At 32.2% G+C, this 14,798-nt stretch overlaps 1 protein-coding gene across 1 annotated transcript; it reads left to right on the top strand.

Annotated features, from left to right (window-relative positions):
• The first annotated feature begins 12,625 nt into the window (after positions 1 to 12,625).
• On the top strand, positions 12,626 to 14,679 carry LOC127082416 (WAT1-related protein At3g28050). Its single transcript, XM_051022654.1, has 6 exons — positions 12,626 to 13,024; positions 13,106 to 13,219; positions 13,474 to 13,708; positions 13,822 to 13,980; positions 14,068 to 14,219; positions 14,294 to 14,679. Exons 1-6 carry the CDS (start codon positions 12,786 to 12,788, stop codon positions 14,430 to 14,432), a joined length of 1,038 nt encoding a protein of 345 aa, XP_050878611.1. The 5' UTR covers positions 12,626 to 12,785; the 3' UTR covers positions 14,433 to 14,679.
• The last annotated feature ends 119 nt before the right edge of the window (positions 14,680 to 14,798 follow it).

Here is a 14,798-nt window from a genome sequence, read left to right as displayed (position 1 = left end):
AAAGATAAATCACTCCAAAAAAATTTACATTATCTTCACCAATAATTATAGTTCAAAAGAACTAGCACAGTTCATCACGAAGAGTATATTTTATTTGAAGATAAACAACTCTAAAAAAATTTACATTGTCTTCACCAAAAAATATATACTAGCATATTCCATCTTAAAAAGTATATTTCATTTGAAGTTAATAACTCTAAGAATTTTCACATCTAAAAACTTATATATATGGTGCAACTTCCTTATTGACATGAAGTTCTTCAACCACCAATATAATCTCAGAGCATACATTGCATCAATGTTAATCAACATTTGTGTGCTAACCAACACCTTGTGTAATTGTTATTGTATTAACACACCCTTGGGTCTGGTTCCTCTCCCGTGAAGTTTTCACTAGAGCATGTCCAGTACCAATCTCAATCATTCGTTTTTTTATTTCATAATTTAATTAATACATTGCACAAAAAGTGAAGGGCTTAGATTTAAATGAAATAACTTTACATGAGAGAGAACCTGTTTGACACACCCTTGAATTAAATTTATCATAAGTAAAAAATGACGCTTACATCAATTTTCTCTAGCCCAAATTTACTGTCGAACTTCTGACTACAACTTAACAACATTTTCACAACATCACTTTTCGTTTTTGATGTGAAAGATATGACAAAGATACAATCATAAAGCATATTAAGAAATCGTAATCCTATATCGAACCAAAAACTCTAATGTTAGTTGTTGGAAAAAAACTAGCCTATAAAAAATAAGTAACAAAATTCCAACACATAAGACATACGTGGAAACTCTAAAAGAGGAGAAATAACCACAATTATTTTCAAAAGACAACTAGAGAATAACACTATGAAAAAATTATTACAACACATAAATTACTTTCAATCACCCCCATGATCCTTAGTACACTCACATTCTCTAAAAGAAAATATCTAACTACATGTCTGTAGTGATAAATTCATGATCATCGAGCTATGGATAAGCTAGAGATCAAATAACAAGAGTCGCCGCCGCGTTTTTATTGTTTTCAAGGGAAAAAGGGAAAAAGTACGAACAAAATCCAAAAAAGTAAGAAGTTTTCAAATCAAAACTAATAAAATATCAGAGATTACAGGTAAGGGGGTTGGTTACACAGAGGGAAGGTGTTAGCACCCAAAGTGTCTTAAGTACTCCTAGGGAGCCCTTTTTGTGTGCATATGTATTTGGTACAGAGTGATGTTTACAAACAAATAGAATGAGGTGAATGAGAAAAGAATGCATTAATTCTATTTTTAGGGTTTTTGTTGTTATTATGTACATTAATGGTCAAAGACCACACAAACAAGCAAAGTATACACAAACAAAGTATATCACACAATATGGTCCAAGTGGACAAAGTGAAAATTGCATTAACATAAATAATTAGAATGATATGAACAATGGCAAATGTATAAAATCTAGAATTAAATGACATTAAAGTAAAGGGCTTGAAATTAAAAGTTAGTAGTTAATAGGTTAGAAGTTAGTATTGTTTTGTTTTTGCTTTTCATTCTTAGACATTCTTTGGAGAACACTCAACCCACTTATCACAAGCATGGATCCTTGACCCAAGACATCTTCCAAAGGAAGGAAAAAAGGCCAAGTTTCCACACAATACCATGAAAGAGGGGAGACTTACATTCTCACTAACTAGAATGCTATGTCTTTTATGTCACAAATTTAGCGCTATGTTAAGCAATCGTAATTGAACTTATGTAGAAGTCACAACTATTTGAGGTCGGACAATAGAATTTTGGTGTTAATGCATGTTAGAGACATAGTATTATGAACTATGCTCATAAAACATACAACACACAAAAAGAAATATGCAAAATGTGTGGCCTAATCTCATCCATACTTATGTTAATTTTTCAATCAACTAGCTTTAGGACTTTGAGATATCATAGGCCAAATGGGATGAATGCATAAAGAAGGGGAATAAGATGAAGTGGAAGGGGAATAGATAAAAACTCAAATTGATCAAATGAGGACTTTTACAACCTTAATATCATTCATTCATTTTGGGAGATGGAATGTACATTCCATCAATCCCCTAAATCCAATGATATTAAATTGACAAAGTCAAATCAATCTTGACCAAGGCCCAACAACAAGAGTCAAACACAAACAAGTCATCACAATTGGTTAACAAAATTATTTGGTATTTATTCCAATTAAAAAAACTAAAATAATACATTTGAATTAAATATGGTTTGTCAAATTCCTAAAACCTCATCAAAACACCAAATAAATGGCCATGAGATTTATCATAGGTCAAACAAGGTCAAAAGACCTTGGAGAAAAATTTTCAGAATTTTAAAAGACTTAAAAGTATTTTTAAACAATTAAAAACAAATGAAAAATCAATTAAATCATGAAAAATATTAATAATGATCCAAAAAATAATTTTAATTCAGAATATGAAAGAGGAAAATATTTGAAATTTTTTGGTGAAACTCTCATATTTTTTGGATCAATATTAAAATTAATATGAATTAATGAAAATCAAAGGAATGAAAATTAAAATCAGAAAATCAAAAAAACGTGGACCACTTGATCTGCCTCATTAATTGAGGTGGCAGATCAAGTGGTGAGAAACACGCGATCCATGGTACACGCTAGTCAGCGTGCCACACACTTGGTCATTACAAGAAACGTCTCTGATTAAAACATTTTGAATCAATCTGATGGCTCAGGACCATGCCACATCATTGTCGGAGCAAAGCGCCGGTCGTCTTCTCAGGCGACCTTGGTCGGACTGGTCCATTCATCGCCTCATCATAAATGAAAAAGGAGGACATGATCTGAAAGGAAAAATGGCGTAGATCACGAATATCACCTCAATTTTAACTAACTCCTCGCATATGGAAAGGTATGAGGAGTTGAATTTTGAGGTATGTCAACTGAGTTGCTTCGATTTGACCTCTAAGCAACTCAATCTTCTTGCCTATATTGGTAGGACTTCAGACAACCAAAGAATCAAGAGAATTGAGCAAGATTGAGAGAGAATCAAAGAGATGAATTTTTCTGGAAAATACCTTCAATGTAGGTCTGGATTCAACTGTTCTTGCCTTGGCTCGTGCTTGATCTCACTCAGAGAGAAGTAGAATGAAAATCACAAAAGGTCTTGGATCCCTGGAGTTTTGAATCTCAAAACAGTGAGATTCAAACTCAATTTTAAGATGAAATTCTCAGGATTATCCTCTCAAATGGAAGGGTTAGGGGTTTAAGATCAAAGCTGGCGCGAATGTGTGTTCAATTCTGATGCTAGAGGTCTCTATTTATAACTGTAGCTCATGATATTTGCACCTTCCAAATCACTTTCCAAAATTGGCAATTGATGATGCATGGGTGCATGGGCGTGTACAGGCCCATGATATTATTACTTTAGGTACACAAATGAGTGTAAGAGAGTCTGAAATCAACTTGGATTGCAAGGCAATTGTATATGGAAACTTGAAGTTTGATTTTTGCCAAATGATGATGCAATGTTCAAGCCATGCGCATCCCTATCAATTCTTGTCCAAAATGGATGAACTTGGACTTTTTGGAAAGGTTAGATCAACAGGAACAACTTTCATGTTCAACACTTTTCCATTTGAAGCTTGTATCATGATGAATTTTAAGGTGGAAGTTTTGAAATTTCAACATGTTGAAATTTTTTCTAAGTGTCAAGCCATATATCTCAATAATCCACCTTGCTTAACTTTTTATGTGACTTTCAAATAAGAAAGGTGTCTTCATCAAAGTTGTAACCCTTTCAAATACCTTCAAGAAGGTCACCAATTTCATGTCATTTGGATTTGAAATGATAGAGTTATGCATTTTTGAAGTTTGGAAAAATCACTTGTTCAATGGCATAGGTCAAAAGTGACCTATAATGTAGCCTCATATCACATGCTCATAAAAGTTAAATTAGCTCCCACTCCAAACATAAAAGTTTAAGTAGACATCTTGAATTTTATTGTGCAACTTGGAAATCTTTCATCTCATAAAAATTGAGCAAGTTATAGCCTTGGGAAGTTGACTTTCAAATTAGGGTTTAGACAAAATGACCTATAATGTTTCCACATAGAAAATGATTTTTCAAGCAAAACTAGCTCTAGGTCTAAACATGAAATTTGCTTGTAATGTTATTTATAGTAAGTTTTATATTGTAATCATTTTCATATGGTGAAAATTGTAGGACATAGGGTCTAGGGAGACTCAGTTTTGATCAGATGAATTCATCTGGCCAACCACCATCAACCAACTTGCTAACCTTCAATTATCTTGACTTTCTAGGCTCATGGTAGATCATATATGCATAAGATGATGAATTTTGAAGTTTCCCTTGAGAAATTTGATCAATTGGTGAGATAGCTTGTTGGAGAAGTTACTCAAGATACCCAGTCAAACTAGGGTTTCCAAGGCAAATCACCCTCAAACTCTTGAAGAAAACTTGATCAATATAAGATGTAGTAATCATTGGGACTCATATATGATGCTTATAACCATTCTTGTATCAATTCATGGTTGTGCTCTTTGTCATGAAGGTCTCAAACCCTAGATATTAACTTGATAGATCAATGGAGATCATGCCCTACCTACAAAAGAGTTAGGCAAATGCAAAGACATATTTTTGGTATTTTGGTTAGTAAAATGATAAAATACAAGTATGATACAATCACAAAGTGCTTGGTGATCTCTCCCAAAACAAACCCAATGAAAGAGGGGTAAGGAGGATGCCAAGGTATGATCCCAATGCTAATGCTTATGATGAAATTGTATGAGGGATCTTAGGGTCAAAATTGGGGTCTTAAAATGTCACATCACTCTAACACACGATTTTAAAAGGAAATAAATAAAAATGTCAATATAAGTTCAATGAAACATATCACCTCCTGCCAATCTGTGTTGCGGTCTTTCATGTTGTTAATCCAACGACTGAAAGTTTACAAAAGCTTTTTTTAAAAAAAGAAATAATTTTATGAGAGAGAAAACTGCAAGTAAAGAGTTGTGATTTGAGCAGCAAGCAGGGCAGTAGAGAACATTTAGGAGAGGATCCAAATCCTAAGTCCAAAGTGCTTCTATCAGAGGCATCTTGTAACGAAATACTAGAGTATATATATATATATATATATATATATATATATATATATATATATATATATATATATATATATATATATATATATATATATATATATATATATATATATATATAGTCTTGGTCTTCCTCTTCCTTTAAAATACTATGTGATATGAAAATTCTTCAACATCTATATTTTCAAATAACATGGGAAATTTTCAATCCTTGTGATACTCAGTCATACTAGTATTTTTTAGTATTTTTAATGATCTTTAACTTGACTTTTTATTAGCATTGCATGATTTTAGCAAATCACAACACAACCCAAGATTATTGTGAAAAGTCTCACTTCATCTCAAATTTCTATAACGAAACTACTCTGTGATGTTTGTACATGCTAGACGTTATACTAACGAGAGGCGGAGAAAAAATAGCACACAAGAGCATGAAGAATTGATAAATATTCTTGTCAAAATTTCTCAAGATCAAGAGAATAATGGAGCAATGCAATCTTACACAAATGAAGAAAAATTATGTTTAAATTGTGGCGCGATGGCAATAGAACATGGCATAATTCAACATATAATCACCAATTAACAAGTGAAATTAGTGGGAAATTGTGGCACTTGTTCCTGTGTCAAAAATAACTCGGTATGGTATTTCCTAATTTGGCGCTAGCTTTCCTTCCGAGGTGTCTCTGCGGCCTACATCTGCTTTTCTTAATATGAGATTTATGGTGATGAAAGCTATAAACACTACCTTCTTATTATACTTTCATTACATCTTCTGCTTTACTAAGGCCTCTCTTGAGGGTTCTTTACTGACGTGAAGTGGAAAGTTATTTGTAGGTTTTACACAAGCTCTTTAAATTTCTTTTCTCTGAGCTGTATTCCATTATCGTTCACTACCACATGTGGAATCCCCTATATTGTGAGTATGATCCTTTTGAAGAACCGCGATATATGTTTATAAGTGATTTTTTTTCTAATGGTTATGCTTCAACCCATTTTGTGAAATAATTTACACCAAAATTAAATATTTGAGATTCCTGGATGCTAATAGTAAGGGGCATAAAATGTTCATTATCCACCACGTGAAAGACCATGGGAAAGACAAGATGTTCTTCTCTGCTGAAGGAGCGAGGTAGATGTCGCTGTGCTTTTAGAAATTGACATACTTCTAGACGTATAGCTAACATCTTCCCTTATGGTCGAAAAAAATAGGAGACCCTGAGGGTCCTCTTGGCAAACATGTGTCCCTCTAGGTGTTTCCCTAATATTCCCTCGTGGATCTCTCCAAACATTTTCTTCCTCTTTCTTTGGTGAGGAATTTCAACAAAGTATTGATGAATCTCCTCCTATAATTCACCTTTTAGAGGTGGTGCAGTAGCAACAATTCTCCATGATTTCTTGGTGAAAACTATTATTTTTGGAAAATTTGTCTGCAACTGTATTTCAAAGCACAAGGAGAAGGTATGTGGGATGTAGTTGAAAATGGTTCATACATTCCTAAGACAACCATCAATGATGTAGAACATGTAAAAGTGAAAGGCTCTTGGATGATAATGACCAGAAGAAATTCTTATTTGACAAGAAGGGAAATAGCATGCTTCAATCTGCCCTAGGTATGGATGAACTCTTTCATATATCTCATTGTAAAATAACAAAGGAGATTTGGGATACTTTAGAAGTCACGCATGAAGGCACAATGAAGGTACAAATATCTAAACTAAACACTTTATCACAAGAATATGAAATGTTTAGAATGCAGTCCTGTGAATCTATTCTTGATTTGAAAAAGAGATTTAGTCATTTAACAAATAATTTGGTGGCTCTCGTAAAAAATTACAAATGATGAATTAAATATAAAAGTTCTTATATCTTTGAAAAAATCTTGGAAACCAAAGGTAACAGCTATTTCGGAAAAGAAAAGTGTTTCAAAAATGTCTTCTGCAACCTTGTTCGGTAAACTTCAAGAACACGAGATAGAACTTGAAAAACTAGAAAGGCGTGAAGATGAAAGAAAGAATTCAAAAAGTCTTTCCTTAAATACTAGAGTCAAAAGTGATGATAGCAATCAAGAGGATGAGTCCACTAATGATGAAGATGATGATCTTATTAAAAGGTTTGAAAAGCTCTTAAGAAAATAAAGGAAAAGGGAGATCATTCATAAAGAAGCGCCAATAATGAAGGTTACTTGATTTGAATGTAGAAAAAGAGGATATGTCAAGAGTGAATTCTCTACACTTGAAAAGAAGAATAAATTCAAAATAAAGAAGGACAAAAGGCCAAAGAAAGCATATGTAGCATGACTTAACAATGAAATAAGTTCATCTTTAGATGAAGATCATGCACGCAATGCATTAATGGAATCACATAACTCAAGTGATCAAGAGCGTGAGGTTAGTGATTCTCAAATTAATGAAAGTCCTTCATATGATGAATTAAAAAATGCTTTTCATGAATTGCATGAACAATTTTTAAAATTTCTAGAGAATGTTCAAATCAAAATAAAATTACTTTAAAACTAGAAAGCATGGCTAATGACACAAAAGTGGAATTAGAAGAAGTAAAAAATTCTACATGTATTAAATGTCAAGATCATGAATCTAAAATTGTTGAGTTAACCCAAGTGATCATGAAATATGAAAAATGTCAATTTGGTTTAGAAAATGTGTTAAGTAGTCAAAGATATTCAAGTAATAAATGTGGACTTAGCTTTTCTAATTTTGATAAACCATGCCCAAGTAAAACCGTATTTGTCAAAGCTAGTACACAATTCAACAATGCGAAACCAAATAAAGTGCATGATGTAATTCATCCTAAAAGGTATTATGATAGAAAACATTCTCATTTATATAAAAGGAATCATGCTTTTAGACCTACATGCTTTTATTGTAATACAAAAGACTATACTCTTAGTACTCGCTACATAAGAAACTATGGTGTTCCTTATGGTGAGTATGTATGGGTACAGAAGAGAACTAATCCAAGAGGATCCAAATAATATTGGGTAACTAGAAAGAACTTTTAATTCTATTTTGTAGGTACTTGAAGAACATATGTTAATATTGTCAAATTAAGATTGTTTTTTCAATATACAAGACCATATGAGATGGCGGGATTAAACTTTCATGTGATTAAAGATGATTTGAAGAACATAAACATTTATATCATCATTATCATCAAATCATTACGAAGAAGATAAGTATTTTTATATCTAATGTATCATTTCCCTTATATATAATGTGTCTTTGGATGTTACTCTTTTTATTTTTGATATGTCAAAAAGGGGGAGAAGAGAGATGATTGTTTTTGTTATATTTAAGGATATCAAAGACATAGGCATATATTGAAAAATAAAGGGGGAAATATCCAAGATAGGTGGAGTTATACAAGATAGGGGGGAAAATCAAGTGTCAAGAAAAAAATTCCCATCAAAAGGTTTTGTCATCATAAGAAAGGGGGAGATTTTGGAGAAGATATTCATCATCTTTGGAAGCATTACTTTTGATGAAGACAAAAGATTATCATGGAAGAGAGATCAGAGAAGAAAAATAATAGAATCAAGTATCAGGATTTCTAAGTGATGGATTTCAAGAAATTTATCATCTTTTAAGGTACCAATAACAATTGATTTATGAATATACAGTAGGCGCTCAAGTCTCTCTTCATCTAAACAGTCGATTGTATCATTACCACACTAGATTGTATCGAACTCACTGACTTTTGAAAATGCACTCAAAATGCTTGTGTCAATCGATTGGACTCTCCACCATAATCGATTCTATGAATATCTCTTTTCCTAGAAGATATTCCCCCTTAATCGATTGGACACAGACTACAATCAATTGCACCTTTATAAATTTTCAGATTTTCTGAACGTTACACTTATTACGATCAATTGTATGGAACACCTCAATTGATTGAAATCTCATTATTTTTGAAAAATCATAAACAACATGATACATCTTCAATTGCTATTTTCATGGAAATGATTCATAACATTGCATCACTTCCTACAGTTATCATGGTACTATAAAACAACATTTGTATCAGATTTTTCAAGTTACCTCTTTCTTGAAAATTATTGTGTTCATATCATTTTTGCAGAAATATTTTTACTGCATAAATGTCATATATCAGACAAAAATTTCTCTAACGTATTGAACACTTAAGGTATATTTATTGATTAAATTTTTACAAGAAAAATAAGAATATATTTTCAGAATATTAAAATTCATACAAATTATCTGTAATCAATTTTATTTGTCAAATAGAATTTATTTCACCAAGTGTGTGGTGATATTTGTCTGTAAAGAAAATGGTTGTTCTTTTTACAGATGTTTGCAAATAGGAAGTGTTGTCTTTCTATTTGTTGGAAAAATTCTTTTGAATCGGGGTGATTTAAAGTCAACCATAGTTGCGGGTGTTTGGAAATCAAGGAAGTGACATGCTTCTTTGTTGTTGTTGGAAGATTGTAAGAGACATCTTAGTTGTAGGCTTGTACAAAAATCTAACCATGGTGAAAATCTCTCAGATGTGGGGGGACTGGAGTACCCTTGATTGAAAAGGGGAGTCATGATATATTGTTGTGTTCTTTATTCTTTATGCATTTTATTTTTCTATTTTGTCAAACCATTTACAGAATATCCAATAAAATCACAAACACTTTATTTCTTGATTTATCAATATTCCATTGTCAACTAAAAGTTTCTAAAATTAGAAATTGTCTCTAAGTCAAGAAAAATTTCTTAAATCCTAATTTAACCCCTCTTAGGCGCACGGTATACTTACAATAATTAGAAACAAAGTCAACTTCAAACTCCTTATAACACATGTAATTAAGGTATCAACGAAAATGTAGTAAAAATTCAATCAAAATATATTGCGAGTGAAGAAACTTTTCCATTTCTAAATGCAACCCCTCACATCAAGAGGTAGTTTTGAACCTAACAAAAAACCCGTCACGTATATGAGTTATGGACCATACCTTTTTCTTTGCATACAAATTTGTAACCTATTTGTTATCATGCAAACCAAATCTGTCAACCATTTCCATGCACTTGTGCCAAAACTCACCCAAGTCTTAGTCACCCAACATGCATTTCCTAAATTGACCATCAAATTATGGAACTCCAATTTTAGATGTTGCATTGAGAATTGAATGTCAAGCACACAATCTTTGATAAGAATTCAGAAAGACCTTTTTTATAACTTTGTTAATTGCATGATCTCCATGACTAATGACAGATATATGCGACTTACTTGACATTTCCTCCAAAATTTGTTCAACGACCCACACATATGTTTCTTCTTTTTCATTTATAACAATAGCACCGCCAAATATAGTATTGTGATTATGGTTATAAAATCCTGAAAACACCACTAAGAGGCAATAATATTCGTTCGTTCCATATGTTGCATCAAATGCCAACACATCACAAAAAAATTTAAAATCCACTTGACTTATACCATCACACAAAAATAGATGTTCAAGCCTTTCTTCACCGTTAAGCCTATTTTAACCACTTTTCTGATTTCTTGTAATTTTTCAGAATTATGAACAAATGAATGATTAAGAAATAGAAAAGTAAAGTTCAAAAAGTAAATGAACACAAGGAATTATACTAGTTCCACTTTCCAACCAATGGTACATCTAGTTTTCTCACACTCCATGCGAGATTTCACTATTGTCAAATCTTTGTACAAGCCTACCACTAAAACTTCTCTTAAAATCTTCTAACAATAAGAAAGAAGCACATCACTTTCTTGATTTCCAAACACTAGCAACTATGGTGGACTTTGAATCACCCTGATTTAAAGAATCTTTCCAACAAATAGAAAAACATACTTTTCTATTTACAATGACCTGTAATAAGTACAACACTTTCTTTACAGATTAAGAATCACCGCACACTTGATGAAATATACAATGGTTTGTATGAAAAACATTGTAGACAGACTTTGCAACAACTTTGAATTTTCACTGCTTTTCTAATATATGAAAATTCAATATTCTTCTTCAATGAACAAATCAAGATGATATAGACATTTAAGTGCTCAAGTGTTTCTCTAAACTTTTTCACATTAAATGAAAATTATGCTGGAAGCAATGTTTTGATAAAATGATACAGACAATTGTTAATCAATTAAAAGGGTATCATGTTGAATCATATTTTTTCAAAAGCTATAGAGGTTAATCGATAGACATGCATAGGGTAATCGATTATCCTTGTTTCAACCTTGTTTCAACGTTTAAAAATATGTGAAAAAACAAAGGGTTAATCCATTAAGTTGAAATTGTTAATCCATTAATCTAGTTCAAAATTGGAATGGTTAATTGATTAGCCAAATAGTTTAATCGATTATTTTTATGAAGAATGCAATTTTTTGTTTCAAGCAGAGACATAGTTAATCGATTGAGCAAGACAACAACATTTGATTACTTTAACATGCCAAGTCAACCGCTCAAACAAATTATTACTTATTAAAAATACGCTATTTAAAAATTATTACTAGAAATATTAAGATTTTCATTTAATTAATATATTAAGTAATTTCTACGTTAATATGCAATTTTGAAACAAATACTTAAAAATTTATGATTAATTAGTACATAAACCTTATAACAAATGAATTGCACATTTGATCTTGGTCTATGATCCAATATCATTGAAACTCAAAACTTATGCAAACTTGATTATTTGATTCAAATATTTTTTTTATCTTTCTTCTAACAGTCTTTTGTCTTAATCAAAACCAAATTATGACTGCTGAAAAACATCTTCATCACACCAAAGTCCCTTATTTTATTGCGCGAAAACAAAAAAGTCATTGTCACTTTTATTTTTTATTTTTTCGAAAAAACCATTGTTATTCTCATCTTTATTCTTTAAGACTCTCTTGCTGGTGTGTTTTGATTACATAATGTTCTACTTACTTTGAGTTGTGGATTAGATAAAATGGCAAAGAAAGTCATGATATTGAAACAGAACGTTTGATTTGTATATAGAAACATGCAAATACCACAATACATCTTGGATTTAATGAGAGTTAACCATAGTATGACAATTAATTTTAATTAGATTTTATTAAAGAGTTATTTTAAAGTGAAGTTTGTTCCGATCCCTAAAAATTACGGCAATAATTAAAGTAAACTGAATCAAGATGGTGTCATCTTGAGATTGGACAAATTTTAACCGGGTAAATGGAGGAAATTTGGATTCAAATATAAATATGTAAAATTTGTATTTACTAGAAAAAAATAATTTACTTTATTAGTAGTATTAAATACTAGTGTACTCACACGTGGCACATTGTTATTTGACCACATCAATTGCATACATGAACCATACAAATATAGCGGGTATCAGAGATTTTTTTATTTAAAAAAACACTAATAACCACCTTACATATTTTTATTTATTTTTATTCTAACAGATCAAAATTATTTATTTAATATAATTGAACCCTTGTACTAGAGTTCACCATAATATTGTGTATCTAGTCAAAAAGTAAGACAAGATACGTCAAACAAAAAAGCTGGTCTAACTTTTTGTTTAAGTTATTCTACTTTGTTTTGTTTTGTTTTGTTTTCTTCCCACAATCAACAGAACAAATCTGAATTGAATTTCAAACAAACAAAAAACTGAGAGAGTTCAGAACAGCAACAACAGAGTCAGAAAATGGGGAACGTTACAGTTCCTTTTGTAGGGATGGTAATTGCAGAGTGTGTTCAAGTTGCGTTAATCATCTTGAGCAAACAAGTCATGGCTCAAGGAATGACCAGTTTCATTTTCATTTTCTACTCCAATTCCATCGCTGCCATCGTCCTTCTTCCATCTTCCTTCTACATCCACAGATTTCAACGTCCTCCAATCACGTTTTCCACCCTTTCTGGATTCTTCATACTTGGACTACTTGGGTGAGTTCATCCCTCTTTTTCCACCATCTGTGTATGCTATTACCAGAGGAGTTATGTTTTTTAAAAAAAAATTATTTTCAGGTTTTTGGCGCAGGTTTTTGGATATGCTGGGATTTACTACAGCTCATCAACACTTGCTACTGCCATGCTCAATCTTGTTCCTGGTTTTACCTTCATACTTGCCGTTCTTTTTAGGTTTATGCTCTTCCATGATAAATGAAATACAAAAATCAATTTTGAGTAGAAATCATGATTTTTTAATTTTTTTTAATATTGTCATGTAGCATAAGGTTAACATCTGGAATGTGGAAAAGTAAAATTATGGTTTATGATTTTTGTTAGCATTAGTCATTTTTGTTTTATGCCTTGTGGTTAGTTTCATGTTCATTATCCTTTGTTGCATTTCAACTCATACATCTGTCTAAACTCGTCTCATTTTGTGGTTTCAGAATGGAGCAATTGGATTGGAGAAGCTATAGCAGCCTAGCAAAATCATTGGGAACCATAGTATCAATTGCCGGTGCTTTTATTGCGACTTTGTACAAGGGTGCTGCACTTCTGAAGGGACCGTCACCCGCAAACTTATATCAGCAGCTAGATTTCTCGCAGGACACTAGTTGGATAATCGGAGGATCATTTCTTGCAGCTGATTGTGTGGTGGCTTCAGCATTTCTGATAGTGCAGGTGAAATTAACGAGCAATAGTAGAGATTTTGTGATCTTCAATTTCTATTTGCATTAATGGCACCATTGTTTTGTGATAAGTTAGTTATAATTGCCTAATTGGCGTTATTTCAGGCTTCTATTCTTAAGAAATATCCAGCAGGGTTGATTGTTGTATTCTTTTATTGTTTCTTTGTGGCCATTCTATCTGCCGTGACCTGTTTGGTTGTGGAAAGAGACATCAATGCTTGGAGCTTGAAACCCAAGCTACGGTTGCTATCAGTTTTATACTCGGTAATCAAAATGCGCACTTAATTGACGTACAAGTTAAGTTAAAGCTAGTAACTATGTATCTGAAACTTCACTGGTAAATATTTCCAGGGAGTGTTTGGCTCTGCATTTCAAGTTGGTGTGACTACTTGGTGTTTGCACCAGACAGGACCTGTTTTTGTTTCCATGTTTAAGCCTATAGGAATTGTCATATCGGTGGTTATAGGCGTTGTCTTCCTTGGTGATGCATTCTATCTCGGAAGGTGGGTTGTGTGCCTTGTGTCACCATTGAGTTTATTGATCTAAATGCATATTTTAATGTTGTTTTTCAATGCAGTTTGATTGGTGCTACTGTGATTGTTATTGGGTTTTATTCTGTGTTGTGGGGGAAATCCAAAGATATTGACGCGATAAGCTTGGAATCAAGAGGCAACCATACCCCTCTTTTGAAAGAAAACAACAGTGAAGACGTATAAAGATGTTAGTTCACTTGAAAAGATGCTGAAATTCTGCCAAAAATTTAGGCATCTCCGATTGTCTTACTCGGAGTAAGGGAGACAACTCTGATTATGAGAAGTATATACTGTAATTTTTCTCTTTTAATGGCGCATGGATAGTTTCCCGATGAAAGTTATAGGTCAAATCATCGAGGATTATTTGAATGTAAATGGTTTTTTTAAACACAATTTACAATAATAGAACATAATGTTGTCGGTTGATTCATATAGCCGATCACTCAACAGTACAGTGATAAAAGTCTTGGAGTGTTGTTATTGTCAGAACTCTTTTGAACTCCGAAGTTGGCCGACTTTGTTACCTGTTTTTTTACAAAATCCTGAAGA

The sequence above is a fragment of the Lathyrus oleraceus genome, chromosome 5 (genome assembly GCF_024323335.1).
Source record: "Lathyrus oleraceus cultivar Zhongwan6 chromosome 5, CAAS_Psat_ZW6_1.0, whole genome shotgun sequence".
NCBI lineage: Eukaryota > Viridiplantae > Streptophyta > Magnoliopsida > Fabales > Fabaceae > Lathyrus > Lathyrus oleraceus.
This window is presented reverse-complemented; position numbering and strand designations above follow the sequence as displayed.